We start from the raw sequence: 25,729 nt of genomic DNA on the forward strand, positions 1-25,729 counted from the left end.
CCCCATGCCACCAGTGACAACATGGATAACACCCCCATGCCGCCAGTGACAACATCTGTGAGCACAGACCACGACATGAATAGGACTTATCCTGCGTTGCGCTCACGGCCCTATACACCAGTTTGTGATAACACGTGTGTATGGGGTCATAGAAACAAATGGGCCAGTGTGAAAAACACGGCTAGCACAGTGACTGTACGCACGGTTATGGGCACGAGGTGTAAGGGTTACAAATGCTCGGAAATATCAGTATAAATATAAATTTTATTAAGTTTCCAGAATGTAGCGAGCCGCACACAATTCTGTCTGAGATTCTTGGTACAAAGTGAATTTATTAAGAAGCCATGAAATCATTGTGTCTGCAGCAAAGTACCAAAATACACGTCATCTCCCAGGTCACCAGCCAAAAAGAAATCCGGTGCAGTACAGTAAGACTCAGGGAAAATCTTCATACTTAGTAAAATGGAGTTACTAGTGTCATGTGACATGCCAGGCCTAGGAATCCTGACCTCTAGTCCCTTCTATACAAGTATCCAAGTGATTGTATATATCCCTAACACCCCGGGTAACAACCAGCGCTACACTACAGGGCTGTGCAGAAGTAGCTGCCAAAACCACGCCCCCGTTTCTGGATGTGCCTCTTGCTTTGCTGCCATTGGCTGAAGCTGCACCACACAGACTTCCTGCATTGCCCTCCCCTCACCATCCTACTGGTAACAACGAGGGTCATTTCACTCCTTTCTTCTCCAGCCTTCTTTTTCTTGCTTTTCTTGGATTTTTCTCCCCGTCCTCCTCTTTTCCTTTTCTACAATTTGGTCAGTGGTCTCCGAGGTGACAGGAGGAGTTATCCGGATGACCCCTTCAAGTTTTGTGCACTAGGTGCCTGGAATCACATGTATGTTTAGTGTCGGCCTGTATGAGAATCCGGAGGAAGTAACTGATATGAAGCGGGCAGGTCTCGTATTCAAGTCATTATCTGCCTATTGGATGCAGGAGAAGGGTAAAGCTGGAAGTCGGTGAGGTGCCCCTTTAAGACCGGTACTGAACAGACCATAATGAAGTTAGAGACCCCGGTAGGTTACCCTACTCCGGTCACTCCATTTCGCTAAATGAAGATTTGCCCAGAGTTGCGCTTTAGACAAGAATGTTGAGAAGAGAGATTGGTTTTGTAGCTCGGACACTACGGTAATGCCTGCCAATCAATATCATTATTTCAAGGGGTTGTCCAATGTAATAAATAAGTAGGAAACATCTGTAAGGTGTAGTAATATAAATGTATAACAAGTCCGGGGGTCTTATATTACAAAACATTCCCTCTTGTCGCTAAGGCATTCATCACACATTCTGAACTTGGCGGCTGATGGAGGGGCGTATGGCCAGACGCCTCCAAGGAGTGTAGGAAACTGGCGCGGGAAGGAGTCTGGCGCGGGAAGGAGTCTGGCGCGGGAAGGAGTCTGATCATGTGCCGCTCTTAGTAGACAATAGGGAAGGTTTTGGTGACAATGGGGCTGCACATCAAACACCAGCGCCAAATGTGTCATAACGTTATATTGCTACGTTTCATACAATATTTCCATCTCATTACACAGGGGTAACCGCTTCCAGCCCCGTGCTCTGTACAGTACTGACATAAGAGGTGGCCCCAAAAAGCTAATCGAGCCGGGGCTGGTGGTAAGTCCGCCACCAATTTTAAGGATACACCCTAAATAAATTCCCAGCCAACCCCTTTAATAAATTGACCTGAACTTTTCCAACTTCCATAACCTTTACCAAGCTTTAAAAAAAGAAAAAGCAACATAAAACTTCCCACCGCTCTGCCCAATCTAAACACCGGAGACATCTATAGTGAGAATCACATGTATGGAGTAAGAAGTGGTCACAGGTAACATAACTATAGGCACCTAGCAGCAAAGACAGTCGTATATTACCAAGATAGTGCAACCTAAAATGACTGGAGATAAAGGATCCGAGAGAAGACCAGTACACGTCCGCTCTGGCATAGGGGTCCCCACTATTAACTAATAGCTCCTACATCTTGTACACAACATCTGCACAATGGTAACGGCCATCTTGTATCCATCAGCAAAACACATAGCAGTTCAGACAGGGACAACCTTGTCGGGCAGATCTCGTATTGCTTCAGTAGTGATGTATAGCCCTATAGCTAGGATAACCCTGAGCTGCACTTCTGCCAATTCACACTGGTAGAGACAGGGCAGAAGTGTGCAGTGCCCTCCGTAGGACATAAGGCACGTTTCTATAAAGCACCAGGACAATGGCTCAGTCTCCACCTCACCGTGTTTTAGATTGTTGGTTATTGGGCTGATTGTGAACTCGAATATGTGCAGTGAGAGTCTCTTTCTTGTTGAAGCTCTTTTCACACTGGTTGCATGGAAAAGGCTTGTCCGGGGCGTGTTTCACCTGGTGCTCCATCAATTGGGTTTTCAGGAAGAAGCTCTCGCTGCACTGGGTGCACCTGAAGGGCTTAGTGTCCGTGTGCACGCCCTCGTGAGTGATGAGCAGGGACTTGTCATTGAAGCTCTTCTCACAGTGCCGGCACTTGTAGGGTTTGGGCTTTAGATGGCTTTCCTCGTGTGCCAATAGGCTGTTGCGGTTGGGGAACCAGGAGCTGCACTTACTGCACTGATGAGACTTCTCTCCGCTATGAGTCCTCTTGTGAGCAAAGAAAAGGGTCTCATCTTTGAAGTTTCTATCGCACTGATCACACTGGAAAGGTTTACATTCCTTGTGCTTGCTGCTATGAGCGGAAAGCAGCGACGCCTTCGAGAAGCTTTCGTCACAAAATTGGCAAGCATAGGCTAGTTTTCCAGTGTGGATTCGGTTATGGGCTTCCAGGATGAATGGGCTGTTAAACCTCTTATCACAGAAATTACATTTCAGCGGCTTCTCCTTCTCAGCATGGCCGTTTGTTACGTTGGAGTTGGTCCCCTGGGTTGCCACCAATTTTGGGGCCTCACTATCCGTTGAGGTGGTTTGTGAAGGTGCGGCTGCTTTACCAGCTTGCTCATTTGTTACGATGGAATTGCTCTCTTGTGTAGACACGGTTTCCGAGGCCTTGCTGTCTGCCGAGCTCGTTTTCAAGGCTACTTTATCCGCTTGCTCAATAGTCCTATTGGAATTCGTGTTTTCAGCGGTCGCTGTTTTTGAGGGCATGTTACTTGTCGAGCTCGGTATTGAGGCGGCCTCCTCACCGTTTACATTCTTGGCGCTTCTCTTCTTGTAGGGCCCTCTTTTTGACCTGGATTTAGTATTTTTGGATGATTTTGGAGTGGAGTTTGGAATTGGAATCACATTTTCCACACTCGATGAAGTTCGTGAATGTTTCCGTCTATGGACGATCAACTCGGATTTATAGCTGAAGGTCTCGCTACACAGTTCACACTTATGGGGTTTGTCTCCGCTGTGGATCCTGAGGTGGGCCTCCAGCGCCGAGCTGTATTTGAAACATTTATCGCACTGTGGACAATACAGTTTTTTGTGTTTTTTCACGATTCTAGGAGCATGGAGGGCCTGGTTTTGGTTCCCATTCAGGATGCTGTTCTGGTTATCTTCATTGTAATCCTGCCGAGGCCTTTTGGGGCGCAATTTCATTGAAAATTCAGACTCTTTGGATAACTCAGGAGGATCGGCCTGTGATGACATGGGTCTGGTCTTCCTACAGGAACCAACTGTAGACTTCTTGTCGTTGATTTCTGTCCCTACAACAAACAGAATGAGTATTAAATAGACCACAAGGCAACCTACATGTATTCTAATAGCAGGTAGGAAAAAAAATCATTGAAGAAAACTGATATCAAACCTTGTGTAGCAGCCGAGGTGGGTAAAACAGTCTGTTGTGCTGTTGCTCTGGCTGCTGACTTTCTGTTCTGCTGCCAGGACAAGATTATAGGGACCTTAGAACCTGAAATATAGATAAGCAATCACAAATCAATGCTGGACCTCTCTTTATTGCTATATGTTATGTGGTGGAGCTGTATGTGCCCCTACCATGGACACTATTGGACTGTAATCTCTTGCCTTATGGATATCATGCGCTGGCTGTGGAAAGGCCATGGGCCAAAGGACTGTTTTGTGGGGTAGTCAAACCCCCAAACAATCTGTGGGCTACTTATGGACTCTAAATGGACTGTGCCCTGGATTTCATGAGGTGAAGTCCAGAGACCCAATCGGGCATTATATTTCTGTTTCTAATCTTTTATCCTTTTTTATCTTACTGTACTGTACCATACCTTTCTGTAACTGTATAAGCTTGTATCCGCTAGCATATGTCTCTATGTATGTTGGTTGACTAGTATCGACCCTCTTGGGTTAATAAATGTATTTGTGCAGCTTCCCAGCACATTGTATGAAACATTAAATGGTACCATTATAGGGATCCTATCATTAAGATGACATTTTTTGTCCCTAACACACCGGAATAGCCTTAAGAAAATCTATTCTTCTCCTACCTTTAAATGTCTTCTCGCGCCGCTGTTCAGTAGACATCCCGGTTTTCTTCAGTATGCAAATGAGTTTTCTTGCAGCACTGGGGGTGGGCCTCAGCGCTCAAACAGCACTGGGGGCGACCCCAATGCTGCAAGAGAAATCTCCAGCGTCGCCTCCATCTTCTTCTGGAACGGACCCTCTCCGCGTCTTCTTCTGGCACTGGGGTAAAATTTCTACACATACACAGTCTGCTCTGCCATCTGCACATGCCCGTGGCCAATTTTTTGGGACCGCCCCCAGTGCTGCAAGAGAACTCATTTGCATACCAAAGAAAACCGGGATTTCTACCGCACGGCGGCGCGGAGAAGACATCTAAAAGTAGGAGAAGAACAGCCTCTCTTAATGATATTCCTACGTGTTAGGGACAAAAAATGTCATTTTAATGATAGAATCCCTTTAAGAAGTACAATTTGTCCTGCAAAATACAAGACCTCGTACAGCTCTGTGAATGGAAATATAGAAAAGTTAGGAATTCTACAAGGTGAGGAATAAAAAACTATAACACAACAATGGAACATTTGTGGCTACTGGAAAGAGTTAAAGGAACTTTCTAATTTTCCACACATGAAGCTTTAAAGGGATCCTATTTTTTAAACACAATTTTTTTCTCCCTAACATGTCGGAATAGCCTTAACAAAGGCTATTCGTTTCCTACCTTTCCTTTACTTCTGTGCGCCGCTATTTGCCTGCAATCCCGGTTTTTCTTCGGTATGTAAATGAGCTCTCTCACAACACTGGGGGCGGGCCCCAGCACTCAAACAGCACTGGGAGCGTCCCCAATGCTGCCAGAGAGCTCTCCAGCGCCACCTCCATCTACTTCTGCGACGAGGTCTTCACCACGTCTTCTTCTGGCAGTGTCTTCCTACTTGTAGGCCTCGGGCAAGCTGACTGCGCATGCCCACGGCCATAAGAAAAATGGCCGCTTCCACAGTATTGTAAGCGGCCATTTTCTCGTGGCTGGTGAGCATGCGCAGTCGGCTTGCCCTAGGCCTAGAAGTAGGAAGACGCCGCCGGAAGAAGACGCGGTGAAGACCTCGTTGCAGATGAAGATGGAGGTGACGCTGGAGAGCTCTCTGGAAGCATTGGGGACTACTCCAGTGCTGCGAGAGAGCTCATTTACATACCGAGAAAAAACGGGATTGCAGGCGAACGGCGGCGTGGAGAAGATAAGGAAAGGTAGGAGACGAATAGCCTTTCTTAAGGCTATTCCGACATGTTAGGGAGAGAAAATTGTGTTTAAAAGAGAGGATCCCTTTAATCATCTTGTCGTAAAAACATCTGCAACGTTCTAATAGACTCTGAGGCAGATCGATCAAGTCCCTACGCCAGTCTTCTGGAGTGAAATAAAAACCCACTGACAGAGCTGAGAGAGATTTCAGTATTGGCCCATAGACTGCCAGAGGATGTCCTGAGCTAAGGCAACATGGCGGGGGATCCAGGTCTGGCTGCCTCCTGGTGCACACAGACCTAACAACAATGGGGGAAGGTGGATGGATATTTTGTCTATACACTTCCTATTATGTATAAATGATGGTCAAGTGGGCTCGAAAAAAGGGCCTATAGTATCAATGTCAGACCCCAGGAGCATAACTTCAGGTTTCCAATGATGCAATATTCATCACTTAAATCAACAGAACATATATAAGGTCTCCTACACATGGCCGTATATACTCCGACCTCAGTGCCAGACACCTGTACTTACAGCAGCAACGATCCCTGATGGGCTGTGCTCATTTGTGGCTGTAATAAACGTGCAGGAGCCCTAATGGATGTTATATACAGGGAGAGGGAACCTACCCAGAAAGAGAAAATGCTCATAGTTTTCTTTCATCACTTCCATATACAGCGTCCTCTGCTGGACATTCAGCATCTCCCATTCTTCCGCAGAGAAGACTACAGCAACATCATCAAACGTGACTGAATTCTGCAGAAAATGGGTTCAAAGAAAAATTAAGCTTCAGACCGTACAACAAAAGGTAAATTTTATATATATATGCATCACATTACTCATCCGAATTACATCCTATATTATATTCCAGAGCTGCGCTCACTATTCTGCTGGTGCAGTCACTGTGTACATACATTACATTACTTATCCTGTATTATACTCCAGAGCTGCGCTCACTATTCTGCTGGTACAGTCACTGTGTACATACATTACATTACTTATCCTGTATTATACTCCAGAGCTGCGCTCACTATTCTGCTGGTACAGTCACTGTGTACATACATTACTTATCCTGTATTATACTCCAGAGCTGCGCTCACTATTCTGCTGGTGCAGTCACTGTGTACATACATTACATTACTTATCCTGTATTATACTCCAGAGCTGCGCTCACTATTCTGCTGGTGCAGTCACTGTGTACATACATTACATTACTTATCCTGTATTATACCCCAGAGCTGACCTCACTATTCTGCTGGTGCAGTCACTGTGTACATACATTACATGACTTATCCTGTATTATACTCCAGAGCTGCGCTCACTATTCTGCTGGTACAGTCACTGTGTACATACATTACATTACTTATCCTGTATTATGCTCCAGAGCTGCGCTCATCACTTATCCTGTATTATACCCCAGAGCTGTGCTCACTATTCTGCTGGTACAGTCACTGTGTACATACGTTACATTACTTATCCTGTGTTATACTCCAGAGCTGCGCTCACTATTCTGCTGGTGCAGTCACTGTGTACATACATTACATTACTTATCCTGTATTATACCCCAGAGCTGTGCTCACTATTCTGCTGGTACAGTCACTGTGTACATACATTACATTACTTATCCTGTATTATACTCCAGAGCTGCGCTCACTATTCTGCTGGTGCAGTCACTGTGTACATACATTACATGACTTATCCTGTATTATACTCCAGAGCTGCGCTCACTATTCTGCTGGTACAGTCACTGTGTACATACATTATATTAGTTATCCTGCATTATACTCCAGAGCTGCGCTCACTATTCTGCTGGTACAGTCACTGTGTACATACATTACATTAGTTATCCTGCATTATACTCCAGAGCTGCGCTCACTATTCTGCTGGTACAGTCTCTGTGTACATACATTACATCACTTATCCTGTATTATACCCCAGAGCTGCGCTCACTATTCTGCTGGTACAGTCACTGTGTACATACATTACATTACTTATCCTGCATTATACTCCAGAGCTGCGCTCACTATTCTGCTGGTACAGTCACTGTGTACATACATTACATTACTTATCCTGTATTATACCCCAGAGCTGTGCTCACTATTCTGATGGTACAGTCACTGTGTACATAAATTACATGACTTATCCTGTATTATACTCCAGAGCTGCGCTCACTATTCTGCTGGTACAGTCACTGTGTACATACATTACATGACTTATCCTGTATTATACTCCAGAGATGCGCTCACTATTCTGCTGGTACAGTCACTGTGTACATACATTACATCACTTATCCTGTATTATACCCCAGAGCTGCGCTCACTATTCTGCTGGTACAGTCACTGTGTACATACATTATATTAGTTATCCTGCATTATACTCCAGAGCTGCGCTCACTATTCTGCTGGTACATCACTGTGTACATACATTACATTACTTATCCTGTATTATACTCCAGAGCTGCGCTCACTATTCTGCTGGTACAGTCACTGTGTACATACATTACATTACTTATCCTGTATTATACTCTAGAGCTGCGCTCACTATTCTGCTGGTACAGTCACTGTGTACATACATTACATTACTTATCCTGTATTATACCCCAGAGCTGCACTCACTATTCTGCTGGTACAGTCACTGTGTACATACATTACATTACTTATCCTGTATTATACCCCAGAGCTGCACTCACTATTCTGCTGGTACAGTCACTGTGTACATACATTACATTACTTATCCTGTATTATACTCCAGAGCTGCGCTCACTATTCTGCTGGTACAGTCACTGTGTACATACATTACATTGCTTATCCTCTATTATACACCAGAGCTGCGCTCACTATTCTGCTGGTACAGTCACTGTGTACATACATTACATTACTTATCCTGTATTATACTCCAGAGCTGCTCTCACTATTCTGCTGGTACAGTCACTGTGTACATACATTACATTACTTATCCTGTATTATACTCCAGAGCTGCGCTCACTATTCTGCTGGTACAGTCACTGTGTACATACATTACATTACTTATCCTGTATTATACTCCAGAGCTGCGCTCACTATTCTGCTGGTGCAGTCACTGTGTACATACATTACATTACTTATCCTGTATTATACTCCAGAGCTGCGCTCACTATTCTGCTGGTACAGTCACTGTGTACATACATTACATTACTTATCCTGTATTATACTCCAGAGCTGCGCTCACTATTCTGCTGGTGCAGTCACTGTGTACATACATTACATTACTTATCCTGTATTATACTCCAGAGCTGCGCTCACTATTCTGCTGGTACAGTCACTGTGTACATACATTACATTACTTATCCTGTATTATACTCCAGAGCTGCGCTCACTATTCTGCTGGTGCAGTCACTGTGTACATACATTACATTACTTATCCTGTATTATACTCCAGAGCTGCGCTCACTATTCTGCTGGTGCAGTCACTGTGTACATACATTACATTACTTATCCTGTATTATACTCCAGAGCTGCGCTCACTATTCTGCTGGTACAGTCACTGTGTACATACATTACATTACTTATCCTGTATTATACTCCAGAGCTGCGCTCACTATTCTGCTGGTGCAGTCACTGTGTACATACATTACATTACTTATCCTGTATTATACTCCAGAGCTGCGCTCACTATTCTGCTGGTACAGTCACTGTGTACATACATTACATTAGTTATCCTGCATTATACTCCAGAGCTGCGCTCACTATTCTGCTGATACAGTCACTGTGTACAGTATACAGTATATACCAGGCTCTATATTATATATAGCAGTGTACCACCAGTGCTAGACTCCAGCAGAAATAAGAAAATTGGGAACACCCTAAGAATCTGGGAATTTTGGGAAACTACAATATGGATATCCAAAATTTAGAAGAATGCCCCAATACTACAGCCCTTAATAAGACAGAGCTGGGGTCTGCATTCTGGCACAGCAGGGGGTCCGGCACCCTGGAAATTGTATATCCTAACAGCCTAAGCCTCAAAGAACAGAAAGGCATAAAACCTGCAGCTCACAGGGAACACCCAGAGGTCTTGTCTGCTGATTACTCTCTTAATGGAGAGACCAGGAGAAGAACCAATCTAATATTCTATACTAAGCATCTATCTGCCTGGCACACCGCTCTGTCCACCCACTATAAGAAAACTACAGAAGGGAACAACAGCACGGGCAGACAAATTAGGGTAAAAGACCCACGAAACGATGACGACGTGATACTCACTATATCCGTATACAATACTGGTAATATTACAGTACAGGGCAGAGAAGTCAAACTACAGCAGTTTGAAGATGCCTTTCCAAAGATTAAGAGACTGGCACAAACCCACAAACAGAAGACAGACACCTCTGCCTGCACAGAGACTGACCCAGGGGAGCCATCCCCTCTACACAGACACCCACCAGCAAACCCCCCTCTACACAGACACCCACCAGCAAACCCCCCTCTACACAGACACCCACCAGCAACCCCCCACACACACTGCTCCAAGCCACAACCCCCCTCACCTTTCACTTGAGATCCTCAGAGACTCCTTATCTGAACTAGAAAGATTTCACATACTTCAAAGAACAAATTAAAAGGAACCTCAGTGACAACAACACAAATAAGCAAACCATTGCTGAGCTGACCAGGCTGAGGTGTGAAGCCCTGCAGAAACTAGAATGTGATTTTCATAAACTACGCCAAGAAAACGCTGAATTGTGGAGAGTGATAGCAGACATGAAATCTCAGATACAACACCTCACCCAAGAGAGAGGGTCAGAAAATGAGGGGGGGTGAGAAACAAAGGACAGATAACAGACAGGACCCCAACAAAGCAGAAGGAAATACAACACAGGAGATACCAGAGCAGCCCCCCACCCAAAGAACAGAACCAGAGCTGCCCCCCACCCAAAGAACAGAACCAGAGCTACCCCCCACCCAAAGAACAGAACCAGAGCTGCCCCCCACCCAAAGAACAGAACCAGAGCTGCCCCCCAACCCAAGATCAGAACCAGAGCTACCCACCAACCCAAGATCAGAACCAGAGCTGCCCCCCACCCAAAGAACAGAACCAGAGCTGCCCCCCAACCCAAGATCAGAACCAGAGCTACCCCCCAACCCAAGATCAGAACCAGAGCTGCCCCCCACCCAAAGAACAGAACCAGAGCTGCCCCCCACCCAAAGAACAGAACCAGAGCTACCCCCACCCAAAGAACAGAACCAGAGCTACCCCCAACCCAAGATCAGAACCAGAGCTTCCCCCCACCCAAAGAACAGAACCAGAGCTGCCCCCCAACCCAAGATCAGAACCAGAGCTACCCCCCAACCCAAGATCAGAACCAGAGCTATCCCCCACCCAAAGAACAGAACCAGAGCTACCCCCCAACCCAAGATCAGAACCAGAGCTACCCCCCAACCCAAGATCAGAACCAGAGCTGCCCCCCAACCCAAGATCAGAACCAGAGCTACCCCCCAACCCAAGATCAGAACCAGAGCTGCCCCCCAACCCAAGATCAGAACCAGAGCTACCCCCCAACCCAAGATCAGAACCAGAGCTGCCCCCCAACCGAAGATCAGAACCAGAGCTGCCCCCCAACCCAAGATCAGAAGCAGAGCTACCCCCCAACCCAAGATCAGAACCAGAGCTGCCCCCCAACCCAAGATCAGAACCAGAGCTACCCCCCAACCCAAGATCAGAACCAGAGCTACCCCCCAACCCAAGATCAGAAGCAGAGCTACCCCCCAACCCAAGATCAGAACCAGAGCTGCCCCCCAACCCAAGATCAGAAGCAGAGCTACCCCCCAACCCAAGATCAGAACCAGAGCTGCCCCCCAACCCAAGATCAGAACCAGAGCTGCCCCCCAACCCAAGATCAGAACCAGAGCTACCCCCCAACCCAAGATCAAAACCAGAGCTACCCCCACCCAAAGAACAGAACCAGAGCTACCCCCAACCCAAAGAACAGAACCAGAACAAACCCCGACAACCCAGCCGAACAGCAGACAAGTCTTGACGAGGAGATCACCGGGTCCAGATATTGTCCTGATCACAGACTCCAATGGCAAATACCTGGACACAAATAGACTGTTCCCGGGGAAAAGAGTCACCAAAACCCGCTGTTTAACAATCGAAAAAGCAAACACTGTCATCAACGACCCTTATTTCACCAAACCCAACCACGTCATCATACACACAGGGACAAAAAACCTTGAGGCCCAGGACCAGCACCAACAGATAGCGGGACAGCTGACCCAGCTAGCAGAGAAAGCACAACAACAGTTCCCAGACTGTAGTATCATCCTGTCATCTCTGCTCCCACGAGGAGACATCTCTGAACACATCATCAGAGATATCAATTCAGAGCTGGCATCCAAAATCCGATCAACATCAGGCATCACCCTGGCACAACACCCCTCCATAGACAAACGTCACCTATATGATGACAAACACCTCAACAAACAGGGAGTCAGCCTCCTGGCCAAAGAACTTAAAGACATAGTGCTCAACAGAGACCCCTGGCCCATACACCATACAAGACAAAAACCTGTGGAGAAGTCACCTTCCAGGAGACACACCCAAACACCATACCCCCCTCAACATACAAGACAAAGACCCATGGGGAGGTTGCCTGGCTGGAAAATATCTCAAACACAACGTCTCCCCCAAAAAACTGGAAATGGGGACTACTATAAGCCAGGGTGGAAGCCACCTGTGCCATACAGAACAAGACAGAGCACAGACATGGAGGAGATAAGAACCATGTTCAGCACTCTGTGCAACACACTGCTCCAGACTGGGATCCACAACATGGCCACCAATCAGGAACCCAGCCCGTCCTCTGCAGGACAGCTGTTAAGAGTTAAGTCCTCCATCTTTGTATTTTGTGAGCCATCTTGACACTCTTTCACATATAAATTGTATAAGTATGTATTTTTCTGCTTAAGTCAAGGAGGCCCTTTGTTAGACTTTAAGGAATGTGATAATGAACGTTAATGCATAGGTTGCTAATCCTTATCTCTCAAGGGCCTCATTTTGAGAAGATGCAGCTGACTTTGTATATCTCTTATCTCCTTTACATGATGTATGGACACATAACCAACAAAAGTATTCATCTTATGGTATCTGGGCACTCTGTCATATTTTATGGTATATGAAGGTCACTTAGAGTGTATAGACACAGAGTCTATGAAGCATGTCATCTTATCTCTTTTGCCATGATATATACATATAGACAGTCTGGGATGTTAGCTCACACATAAGTATTTTCAATCCTTCTTTGTTTCATGGGAAAGTCCATCCCAGTGTGGAAAGCTATAATGAGATGCAGATTATAATGAGCCTCAGCCAATAGTCATGTGCCAGGCTTGTCTTATATCTCTATAACCAATCATGTTATACTGATTAGAATAGCCAAGCCAGCTCTTTGTCTGTAATGTATTTAAACTAACTTTTTCTTACAATAAAATTAGAACTCTTTTGATACACCACCATCTTGTGTCTTAATCAGTTCTCCAGGCCTAAAGAAGATGGCTGCAGTCCATCTAGGCTTGTTAATTAATTATCTAATTAGGACATCTACAACATACGGAGGGATCCATATGTCCCTATCACAGCTCATTACAAGGTATACCCACCAAAGATGACACCACTGACTATCAGTAGCTGGAATATCCAAGGGCTGAACGCCTCAGCCTTTGGATCCAAACCAAACGATCCAGACTTTATAGACAGACTAAAAAACATAGACATCCAAATCCTCCTAGAGACATGGACCCGGGCAGAAGATGAGTCACTAACACCTATGGGCTACAAGGAATTCTCTGTCACTGCCCGGAAAAGCAAGACTACCAAACTAGGCCGCCACTCAGGAGGCATACTAATATGGTTCAAGGAGGAGCTTAAAGAACATGTGAAAGCCATCAAACGCGGTGACAACCACATGTGGATAAAAATAAGCAACTCCATCCTCAACGGCCAACACGACATCTATCTCTGTGCAGTATACATCCCCCCATCTGAGTCCACCTACCACAACCCAGACATCTATGAGGTCCTACAAAGGGAATCTGCACAGTTCCAGTCCCAAGGCAGAGTGCTGATCTGCGGCGACCTAAACGCCAGGACTGGAACAGAGATAGACTACCTGTCCTCTGATGGAAACCTGCACATCCCGGTAGGCGAGGTCCACCACCTGGAGTCTGCACAGAGAAGAAGAAATAGCTATGACATAGTCGTCAACAAGAGCGGGAGACAGCTGCTGAACCTGTGCCGGAGTCTGGGACTGTACATAATGAACGGGCGTACCAGAGGGGACACTCAGGGACGCTTCACACTAAACTCCCATGTGGGCAACAGCGTGGTGGACCATGTCATCACAGACGCAGACCCAGCAGACATAGATGCTCTCATAGTCACCCCTGAGACACACCTGTCAGATCACAACCAGATCCTGCTGTACATGAGATCCACTGACAAGCCACTCACACAGCAGCCCCACCAGATTGGTCTCTACAACCTGCCACCGAATACACCAATGCGGCTAACCGACCCGAAATCAAGGAACTGCTCACAAACTTCTATATGAGTTTCTACCAGCCAGACCAACAAGGGGTCACCCGAGCAGTGAAGGACTTCAGTAACATCCTGTACACCACGGCAGAACTAGCAGGCCTGAAACCGACAAAGCCCAAGATACCGACTAACAAACAGTCTCACAAATGGTTTGACAGCGACTGCAAGGCTCTACGCCGTTCTCTAAGGGCAGCCTCCAACCAAAAACACAGAGACCCCAACAACAAGGAGGTGAGGGAAGCCTACAACAATCTATGCAAGCAATACAAGGGCACCCTCAGAGAGAAGAAACAGAGATACCTCTCCCACAAAATAGAGCAACTAGAGGACTCCCTCCAGGACAGCTCATTCTGGGAGACCTGGCACCACATGGGCACAAAGCCCAAGAAAAACTCTCTCCACATCCAAAATGGCAATATCTGGCTCAACTACTTCAGAGGTCTCTACAAAAACATCCCAGAAGAAGAACTAACTCCAGAACAGCAACAGATAATCACCAAACTGAGGGACATGGAGAAAGTCATCAAAGACTTCCAGAACCCTCTGGACTCGCCAATCACCATAAAATATATACAGGAAAGAATTGCCCTGCTGAAAGGCAAAAAGGCCAGTGGCCCTGACGGCATCCTACCAGAGATGATCAAATATTATTATTATTATTTATTTATATAGCACCATTAACCCTATAGAGACACAGCTCAAAAGTGACTTGAGGACCAGGCCTCTTTTTTCAAAACTGACATGTGTCACTTTAAATGGCAATAACTTGGAGACGCTTTAACTTACACAAGTGATTCTGAGATTGTTTTTTCGTAACACATTGTACTTCATGTCAGTAGTAAATTTTAGTCGATATGTTTTGTCTTTAATTATGAAAAAATAGGAAATTTGGTGAAAATTTTGAAAAAAATGCAGTTTTCAAACTTTGAAATTGCAAGCCTTTCAAATAGAAATCCATACTACCCAAATTTTTTCATAAATATAATTAACCATATCTCTGATTTATGTAGCAATCAAATTTTAATCACCCTTTCATTTTTTTCAGATATTATAAGGCTTACAAGTCAAGCAGTAATTTTCCAAATTTTCAAGAAAATTTCCAAAGCACATTTTTCAAGGGACCAGTTCAGTTCTGAAGGGAACTTGAAAGGCCTCTCTAATAAAACCCCCCGAAAGTCACCCCATTCTAAAAACTGCACTCCTGAAAGAATCCAAAACAGCAGTTAGAAAGTTTCTTAACCCTTTCAGCATTTCACAGCAATTACAACAAAATGGAGGTCAAATTTACATTTTTCAATTTCTGTCACTAATATATTTATTTAGCCCTAGAATTTACACATTTACTAAGGTTTAAAGGAGAAACTGCACCCCACATTTTGTTACACAATTTCTCCCGAACATGATAATACCCCATATGTGCTGGTACCCTAATGTATGGGCACACGGTTGCTCTCAGAGCGGATGGAGCGCTAATTGGATTTTGTAGGCCAGATTTTGCTACAATACTTTTCAGGCACCATGTCCCGTTTGCAGAGCCCCCAATGTGCCAAAACAGTGGAAACCCCCAAAATGTGACCCCATTTTGGAAACTAGACCCCTCAAGGAATTTACCAAGGGGTATAGTGAGCCCTTTGACCCTACAGAATTGGCCCAATAAAAGGAAAAGTGACATTTTTTGTTATAAAATGTTGCTTTAACCCCAAATTTTGCATTTCCACAAGGGGATAAAAGAGAAAATGCACCCCACAAATTGTTACGCATTTTGTCCCAACTACAGAAATGCCCCATATGTGAATGTAAAGTGATGTATGGGCACGCTGTGAGGTCCAGAGCTGAAGGATCGCTATTGGGATTTTGGAGGGAAAATTTAGCTGAAATCTGTTTCAGGCACCATGTTGCATTTGGAGAGCCCCTGAAGTGCTAGAACAGTGGAAACCCCCTCAAAATGACCCCATTTTGAAAACTAGACCCCTCAAGGAATTTATCAAGGAGTTTAGTGAGCACTTGGACCCTACAGGTGTTTCACAGATTTTTTTACCATTGAGATGTGAAAATGAAAAATTACTTTTTTTCCAATAAATTGTCCATTTAGCGCCATATTTTAAATTTTTGCAAGTAGTTAGAGAATTAAAAGCCCCCCAGAGTTTGTTACACAATTTCTCCTGAACATGGCAATACCCCATATGTGGCCATAATCTGCTGTATGGGAACATGGCGGGGCTCAGAATGGAAAGAGGGCTATTTGGCTTTTGAGGGCAGTTTTCTGGTGCCATGTCGCATTAGCTGAGCCCCTAAAGTACCAATACAATGGAAACCCCTCAAAAGTTACCCCATTTTAGAAACTACACCTGTCAAGGAATGAATCAAGGGGTATTATCATTTTCAGCCTAAAAATGCTTCCCAAAAATTAATGTACAAAATGAAAATTTTAATTTTTCAAGAAATATGCCATTTTGGTGTCCACTACATTGCACCCACTTTGTGTTGTCAGAGACCTGCACGCCTAAAACTATTAAGGGGCCATCCTGAGGGTCAAAAAATTATATATGTGGGTGTAAACTGCTGCTTGGGCACACAGCAGGGCTCAGAAGGGAAGGAGCACTACGCTTTTTGGGGTACAGATTTAGAGGGACTTTCTGGGCGCCATGTTTTTGCAGAGCCCTGGAGGTGCCAGTGAACTGGAATTCCCCAAGAAGTGACCCCATTTTGTAAGGGCAATTTTAGGGTCTCTGCAAAAGTGTCATGGCATCCAAAAAAACCAAACCGTCTAAGTCTGTGCTCCAAAAACCAAATAACCCTTCTTTCCTTCTGTATCCGGCTGTGCCCCAATATCAGTTTATACCCACATATCACATTACATATGTTATCCCGGGTACACCAGTGTCATACATGTGCCCTAATATCAGTATATACCACATATGACATTACGTACATTATCCCGGGTACACCAGTGTCATACATGTGGCATAAACTGCAGTTTGGGCACACAGCAGGGCGCAGAAGGGAAGGAGCGCGATGCGGCTTTTGGAGTGCAGATTCAGATGTTTGGTATCTGGACGCCATGTCATGTTTGTAGAGCCTGTAAGGTACCGGAAAAGTGGATTCCCCAAAGGAGTGACCCCAGTTTGAAAACTGCACCCCTCAAAAAATTTATCAGGGGGTGTAGTGAGTATTAGTATCCCGGACATGACTGCACTGTGGATGGCGAAGAGGGAATATATAAGCGGTGCGGAGAACATTGGGAACACCACATTCCCTACTATGTCCCAGTAGCTCCTATAATTGGGGGAGTCACTCTGGGGGTCACTTCTGGTGTCTTTTCGCTCATAAGCTGTAAACATGGGGTGTCCCCTGATATCCGCTCGCACCGCTTATATATTCCCTTGCTGCCGCAGCCAGTTGTGTTCTAATAATTTGGCGATTTTTGCGGGCTTTTGTTCTTGCATTACTAGATGCTATATTTTCTTTATTTTTCTGGTGACGTGGACATATAAGGGCTTGTTGTTTGCGGGATGCGATGTATTTTGTAATGACACCATTTTTGGGTGCCTACAACTTACTGAATACATTTTATTAACTCTTTTTTTGCTGGACTAAAAAAAAAAAAAAAAAAATCAATTCCGGTATTGCGTTTTACCTTTTAAATTTTTCGCCATGCAGCGTACAGTATAAGTAACATATTATCTTTATTCTGCGGGTCGGTACGGTTACGGCGATACCTCATTTATATTATTTTTTTATGCAATACTAATTCTGCAGAATAAAAACACATTTGGGGACATAAATCAATGTTTTTTGCATCGCCATCTTCTGAGAGGCGTAACATTTTTATTTTTTGGTTGACAGTGTTGGTTGGGGGCTTATTTTTTGCGGGACAATGTGTGCTTTTTATTGGTACTGTTGTGAGGTGCATTTGACTTTTTGATCACTTTTTATAGCACATTCTGTAAGGTGAGATAGCAAAAAAATCACTACTTCCAGCGGGTTTTTTCCGTTTTTTTTTCCCGTCATTTACCGTGTACATTAAATATTGTTTCAGTTTTATTGTACAGATTGTTACGGACGCGGCGATACCAAATATGTATTGTTTTTATTAATTTATAGGTTTTTTTTTATATAATTCGTTTTCTATAGAAAAAAAGGGTTTTTGGGGTTTTATAACTTTATTAATTGTTTGCAAACACTTTATTTTTTTTTCCACTTTTTTTTTTTAAACTTTTTCATGTGTCCCTATGGGACACTTAGATCAGTGATGATTGCATCACTGATCCTCTAGTATAGAGTGAGACACAGGCTGCAGTGACAGCCTGCACGTTATCACTCTATAAACAGGAAGTGAGTCGTACGGACGGGACAGACTCACTACAGAAGATCCCGGCCAGGATAAAAAGGTAAGTGGGACTCAGGGCTGGCTGGGGTCACTAAACAGACCCCTGGCCACATAGTAGGGATACCAGCACCCCCCGATCTCGCAGCGGGGGGTGCCGGGGACCCCCACAAGATCGGGCAACCTGTTTGCCGTGATCATGTTTGATCACGGCAATCAACGGGTTAAACCCCAAAATCGGCACTCATGTCCGATGGAGGGGGATGGAGCAGGGTGTTAGTTGTCAGATACAACTAACACCCGCTCCAAGAACGCCTGCACTGCGGGGATTGTTTACATCCATGAGGTACTATTACCTCATTGGTCCTTAAGCACCAGACATCCATGAGGTAATAGTACCTCATGGGTCGCCAAGGGGTTAATTCCATGGTGCTTTACATTATTATATTAATCCCATGGTGCTTTACATTTGGGGGTTACATACAATACACAGAATATACAGGTAGATATAATACTAGCAGTGACTGACTGGCACAGTGGGGTAGAGGGCCCTGCCCGCGAGGGCTTACAATCTATGAGGGAAGGGGGTAGAGACAGAAGGAGAGGGGGAGACTGTACAGATGGCAGTGCGGTGATAGTGTTATTGGAGGTTGTAGGCCTTCCTGTATAGGTGAGTCTTCAGGGCCTTCTTGAAGCCTGTGATTGTGGGGATCAGTCTTATGTGTCTTGGTAGGGAGTTCCAGAGTATGGGGGATGCACGGGAGAAATCTTGGAGACGGTTGTGTGAGGAGCGGATGAGAGAAGAGCGGAGTAGGAGGTTGTTGGAGGATCTGAGGTTACGTGTGGGCAGGTAGTGGGAGATGAGGTCAGAGGTATATGGAGGGGACAGGTTGTGGATGGCTTTGTATGTTAGCGTTAGTAGCTTGAACTCAATTCGCTGGGCTATGGGTAACCAGTGGAGGGACTGGCAGAGGGGAGCAGCTGGTGAAGATCGGGGGGTGAAGTAGATTAAGCGAGCAGCGCAGTGTAAGGTGGACTGGAGGGGGGCGAGGGTGTTAGCTGGGAGTCCATGGAGAAGGGTGTTGCAGTAGTCTAAGCGGGAGATTATGAGGGCCTGGACGAGCATCTTGGTAGCTTCCGGGGTGAGGAAGGAGCGGATTCGGTGGATGTTCTTGAGCTGGAGGTGACAGGAGGTGTTGAGGGCTTGAATATGTGGCTTGAAGGATAAGTCAGAGTCCAGGGTTACCCCAAGGCATCGGGCCTGTGGGACAGGGGTAATTGTGGTTCCATTAACTTTGATAGATGGGTCGGGTGGAGGGGCCATACGGGGTGGGGTGAAGATGATAAACTCTGTTTTTTCCATGTTGAGTTTGAGAAAGCGGGAGGAGAGGAAGGAGGCTACGGCCACTAAGTAATCTGGAATTCTGGCCAGCAGGGAGGTCATGTCTGGTCCAGAGATGTAGATTTGGGTGTCATCGGCATAGCAGTGGTACTGGAAACCATGAGATTCTATGAGTTGGCCCAGGCCAAGGGTGTAGATGGAGAACAGGAGAGGTCCTAGGACGGAGCCTTGGGGGACACCTACAGAGAGAGGGCGAGGTGAGGAGGTGGTGTGCGAGTGGGAGACACTGAATGTGCGGTCGGTGAGGTATGAGGAGATCCAGGAATGGGCCAACTCTGAGATACCAAGGGATGAGAGAATTTCTAACAGGAGGGAGTGGTCAACTGTGTCAAAGGCAGAGGAGAGGTCGAGGAGGAGGAGGACAGAGTAATGGCGCTTGGCTTTGGCGGTTAGCAGGTCATTGGTGACTTTTGTTAGGGCAGTTTCTGTGGAGTGCCGGGGTCTGAAGCCTGACTGAAGTCTGTCAAAGAGCAGGTTGGATGAGAGATAGGAGGAGAGTTCGGAGTGGACATGCTGCTCGAGAAGTTTTGAGGCGTACGGGAGCAGTGAGATGGGACGATAGATGGCTGGAGAGGACGGGGCGAGGGACGGTTTCTTAAGTATAGGAGTGACAGTGGCGTGTTTGAAGGCTGAGGGGAAGGATCCATTGGTTAGGGATAGGTAGAAGAGATGGGTTAGGGCTGGAGTAATGACTTCAGCAAGTTTGGGGATGAGGTGTGACTGGATCGGGTCGAGCACGCAGGAGGTGAGGTGGGATTTGGAGATTATGGAGGAGAGTTTTTCGTCAGTTATGGAGGAGAAGCAGGTCAGGGATGAGGAACAGTAAGTAGTTGGGTAGAGGGGTTGTCGGGGGAGTAGGGCGAGACTGTCTCTGATGGTGTTTTAGTTTTAAAGTAAGAGGCAAAGTTGCATTTTGAGGCTTGAAAAAGCGCATGTAGAAGCGCGAAACAGCTGTTGCTTTTCATGCCATCGATGCTGTACTTCCCTCCCTAAGAAGAATTTTGTTTTTAAAGATGTGATACCTTAATAAAGGAAGCTTTTTTAAAGAAGACAAGCCTCTTTGTGGGTGAGTGCCCTTCCTACTATTTCTTCTTGCTACTGCTTATTTGTACCTGAGGAAATCCTCCTGGGAGTGGCTTTTCTTCCAGAGGCGCTCTGCAACCCGCGAGGCACGTCTCAGTTTTTCAGTCAGTTCGGTGTGCCAGGGTTGCCTATTGGTTGGTCGGGCTCTGGAGTTTGTGTAGGGGGCCACAGAATCAAGGGCTGAGGTAATGGTGGTATTATAGAAGGCAGCAGCGGCATCTGTGTCCTGGAGTGAGGAGATATCAGCGAGTGGTAGGAGAGAGTCTGAGAGGGTGCAGGTGTCAAGGCGGTTGAGGTTCCTGCGGGGGCGTGGTGGTTTAGAGGTTGGGGGGTCTGTTGGAGAAGAGAGGGCAGAGACTGTCAGCTGGTTGTGGTCAGAGAGTGTGGATGGAGAGTTAGAGAGGTTGCATATGGAGCAGAGGCGGGTGAATATGAGGTCTAGTGTGCCCCCTTTATGTGGGTGGCAGAGGAGGACCATTGGGAGAGACCAAAGGAGGTGGTGAGGGACAGGAGACTGGAGGCGGAGGGGTGGTCTGTGTTAATGGGGATGTTGAAATCCCCCATGATGATGGTGGGGGTGTCTGTGGATAGGAAGTGTGTGAGCCAGGTGGTGAAGTGGTCGATAAAGGCAGCGGTAGGTCCCGGCGGTCGATATATGACGGCCAGTTGGAGGGTGAGTAGATACGATCAGAATGCACTTCAAAGGAGGGGGGGGGGGGGGGAGGGCAGGTAGCGCCTGGATAGGGGCAAATGAGCACTTGTCTGACAGGAGGCTGCCTACATCTCCACCAGGTTTGTTGTTGGGGTGGGGAGTATGTGAGAAGTGCAGACCTCCATAGGAGAGGGCGGCGGGGGAGGCGGTGTCTGAGGGGGTCAGCCATGTTTCAGTGAGACAGAGAAATGTAAATTCATTGAGAATGAAAAGGTCGTGGATGTAGGTAAGTTTATTACATACGGAGCGGGCATTCCATAGTGCACCGGGGAGGGGTAGGAGTGAGTGAGATTGGTTTGAGATTTCGGGGGTTCCGTGCACTAGCGCCAGGTGTGGGGAAACGGCCGACAGTGGAGATTCGCTGGGGAGGTCCAGGATTAGGAGATATGTCAGCAGAAGTAAGGAGGAGCAGGGAGAGGGACAGCAGGTGCAGGTAGGAGAGGCTGGGGGGGGTTGTGTGTGTCTGGGGCGGAAAGTCTGTAGGTGTGTGAGGAGCTGTGCAGAGAAAGTTATATGGTGGGGTAGGAGAGAGGGAGAGATGAGGATGTCTTTACTGACAAGGCTGGTTTGGGGTGGAAAAGTGGATTTTACAAGGAGTGGGAGAACAACAGTGAGTAAAGTGAGAAACATTTCTGTTAGAGCAGTTTACAGCAGTTGGATTATGTGACCTTCTGTTCCCTTCTGGTTCAATTCTGAAGACTACACTTAGATGCACACTGGACTGCCAAATGACCTGAGCTATTACATTTATACAAGCCAAGGTTTGTAAGATGTCTATCAGGTGTGAATGAGGGGAGTGCATATAAGCAGACGCAATCAGGCCAGAATCAAAGAAAAGGAAATGAAACAAGGGGAGAACACAGCAGGGATTACAGCAATACATGGCAGCACTGGCAAAGCTATTCACCCTCCTGCTCAATGCTGGACACTTCCCCCAAGACTGGAACAAAGGCCTCATAACCCCCATCTACAAGAATGGGAACCAATACGACCCCAACAACTACAGAGGGATCTGCGTCAGCAGCACATAGCTGGGGAAACTGTACAACAGCATCATCAATAACAGAATCCTCACCTTCCTCACACAACACGGGGTCCTCAGCAAGAGCCAAGCAGGGTTCATGCCAAACCACCGCACCACAGACCATATCTACACCCTGCACAGCCGCATCAAGACGCACGTCCACAACACCAGAAGAGGCAAGATATTCGCCTGCTTCGTGGACTTTAAGAAGGCGTTTGATTCAGTATGGCACCCAGGCCTACTCCTGAAACTCCTAGAGAGTGGAATAGGAGGAAGAACGTACGACGTCATCAAGAGCTCCTACACCGGAAACCAGTGCAGTGTGAAGGTGAATGGGAAAAGGACAGCATACTTCCAACAGGCCCGAGGGGTCAGACAAGGCTGTAGCCTGAGCCCAACGCTCTTCAACATCTATATCAATGAACTGGCTACAGCCCTGGAGGCCTCACCAACCCCAGGCCTCACCCTGAACAATCGAGAGGTGAAGTTCCTTCTATACGCCGACGACCTCCTACTCCTGGCCCCCACTGAGAAAGACCTCCAAGAAAGCCTGTCAGTGCTGGAAAAATTCAGCACCACATGGGCCCTACCCATCAACCAGAAGAAGACCAAAGTCATGGTATTCCAGAAGAAGGGCCACAATAAAGCCTCCACCACCTCACAATTCACACTGAACGGCTCCACACTGGAGAAAACCAACAGCTACACCTACCTGGGGCTGGAGCTCAGCCAATCAGGAAGCTTCAAAGCAGCAATAGAAACCCTGAAAGCAAAAGCCTGCAGAACCTTCTACGCCATCAGAAGACAACTGTACCACCTCAAACCACCGGTGAGGGTCTGGATGAAGATATTTGACGCTGTCATCTCCCCGATCCTTCTCTATGGCAGCGAGGTTTGGGGCCCAGCCACCTACCCAGACCAGTTAAAGTGGGATTCCAGCCCAACAGAGAACTTCCACCTGGAGTTCTGCAAATACCTGCTCCATGTCCATCGCAACACCACCAACATGGCCTGCAGGGCAGAGCTAGGCAGACTCCCCCTATGTCTCACCATACAGAAGAGGGCGCTATCATTCTGGACACACATACAGGGCAGCAGTCCTGGCTCTTACCACCACCAAGCCTGGCTGAGCCACAGAGCCCCGAGAAAAACTGATACCCCCCAACCAAGCATCAGCCATCTGCCAAAACCCCCAACATGCCCTGAACAAGGCTCAAATACAAGGAGTCATTGAGAGAGACAGAGAGCGGTACATCGAGGAATGGAGAAGTGCAATAAATAACTCCAAGAAACTCACCAATGTGTACCAATCCCTACAAAGGGACTACACCATGGCCACCTACCTGGAGAGAATACGCCACCCCAAGCACAGACAGACCCTGAGCCGGTACAGACTGAGCGCCCACAACCTAGAGATAGAGACGGGGCGATACAGGCAGACGTACAAGCCACGGGAGAAGAGACTGTGCCAGCACTGTGACCAGGGGGCCCTAGAAGACTAGACCCACTTCCTGCTACACTGCACCAAATACTCAGCTGTGAGGGCCGTCTACTACCAAAGACTCTCTGCCCACATCCCAGACTGGGAGAAGAGGAAACTCTACATCCTACTGGGAGAAGAATATCCATTCGGACGTGCCAATAAAGCCAATTTGATTTGTATATACCAGGCTCTATATTACATATGGGAGTCTACCACCAGTGCTGTATACAGTATATACCAGGCTCTATATTATATATAGCAGTGTACCACCAGTGCTGTATACAGTATATACCAGGCTGTATATTATATATAGCAGTGTACCACCAGTGCTGTATACAGTATATACCAGGCTCTATATTACATAGCAGTGTACCACCAGTGCTGTATACAGTATATACCACAGTGCTGTATATTACATATGGGAGTCTACCACAGTGCTGTATACAGTATATACCAGGCTCTATATTACATAGCAGTGTACCACCAGTGCTGTATACAGTATATACCAGGCTGTATATTATATATAGCAGTGTACCACCAGTGCTGTATACAGTATATACCAGGCTGTATATTATATATAGCAGTGTACCACCAGTGCTGTATACAGTATATACCAGGCTCTATATTACATAGCAGTGTACCACCAGTGCTGTATACAGTATATACCACAGTGCTGTATATTACATATGGGAGTCTACCACAGTGCTGTATACAGTATATACCAGGCTCTATATTACATAGCAGTGTACCACCAGTGCTGTATACAGTATATACCAGGCTGTATATTATATATAGCAGTGTACCACCAGTGCTGTATACAGTATATACCAGGCTGTATATTATATATAGCAGTGTACCACCAGTGCTGTATACAGTATATACCAGGCTCTATATTACATAGCAGTGTACCACCAGTGCTGTATACAGTATATACCACAGTGCTGTATATTACATATGGGAGTCTACCACAGTGCTGTATACAGTATATACCAGGCTGTAGCGCCATATTGTACTCTATACAGCACTTTATTGGATTCCCTCCTACTATCTCCTCGTCCAGGATGTCACACATTATATTTTAGGATTACACAGGGTCACGTGGTGCTGTCTGGGCTCATTAGAGTGTGAGCTCTGCAGACCAGACCCCTCACTCACCTGTACACGGGGAGTCCCGGCCATGGTCCTGCGGCCAGGCCCCCGACACAGCGGGAAAATGGCGTCTGGGCGACCTGAGGAGACAACTCAACCGGGACAGTGTCATACGCGGTGAGATAACAGCGACTCACAGTCACACCTGCGACACAAAAACTTTTACCGTGCGAGTCCCAGACTCACAGCGCTGGTCGTAAAGCGCTCTGCTGTGAGACATCCTACTGAGTGCGCAGCTGCAGAAACTGACTAGCGCGAGGCAGAGAAGAGGCCCCGCCCACCGAGCGGATGCGCTCAATAC

At 46.5% G+C, this 25,729-nt stretch overlaps 1 protein-coding gene across 1 annotated transcript; it reads right to left on the reverse strand.

Moving 5' to 3' along the window:
• Positions 1–242: 242 nt before the first annotated feature.
• Positions 243–25,617, reverse strand: LOC142201050 (uncharacterized). The gene is made up of 4 exons (XM_075271874.1): positions 25,435–25,617; positions 6,304–6,430; positions 3,821–3,922; positions 243–3,719 (listed from the first exon to the last, which is right to left on the reverse strand). The coding sequence occupies exons 1-4, from the start codon at positions 25,456–25,458 to the stop codon at positions 2,293–2,295; spliced, it is 1,680 nt and encodes a 559-aa protein (XP_075127975.1). The 5' UTR covers positions 25,459–25,617; the 3' UTR covers positions 243–2,292.
• Between the last annotated feature and the right edge of the window lie 112 nt (positions 25,618–25,729).

The sequence above is a fragment of the Leptodactylus fuscus genome, chromosome 4 (genome assembly GCF_031893055.1).
Source record: "Leptodactylus fuscus isolate aLepFus1 chromosome 4, aLepFus1.hap2, whole genome shotgun sequence".
In the NCBI taxonomy this organism is placed as follows: domain Eukaryota; kingdom Metazoa; phylum Chordata; class Amphibia; order Anura; family Leptodactylidae; genus Leptodactylus; species Leptodactylus fuscus.

Coding starts and splice junctions, on each gene's coding strand:
- LOC142201050 (XM_075271874.1), bottom strand. CDS start 25,458: ATGGCCGGGACTCCCCGTGTACAG. Junction 6,431..25,434: donor CCGGGACTCCCCGTGTACAG/GTGAGTGAGGGG, acceptor CATTTTCTGCAG/AATTCAGTCACGTTTGATGA. Junction 3,720..3,820: donor CACCTCGGCTGCTACACAAG/GTTTGATATCAG, acceptor TGTTTGTTGTAG/GGACAGAAATCAACGACAAG.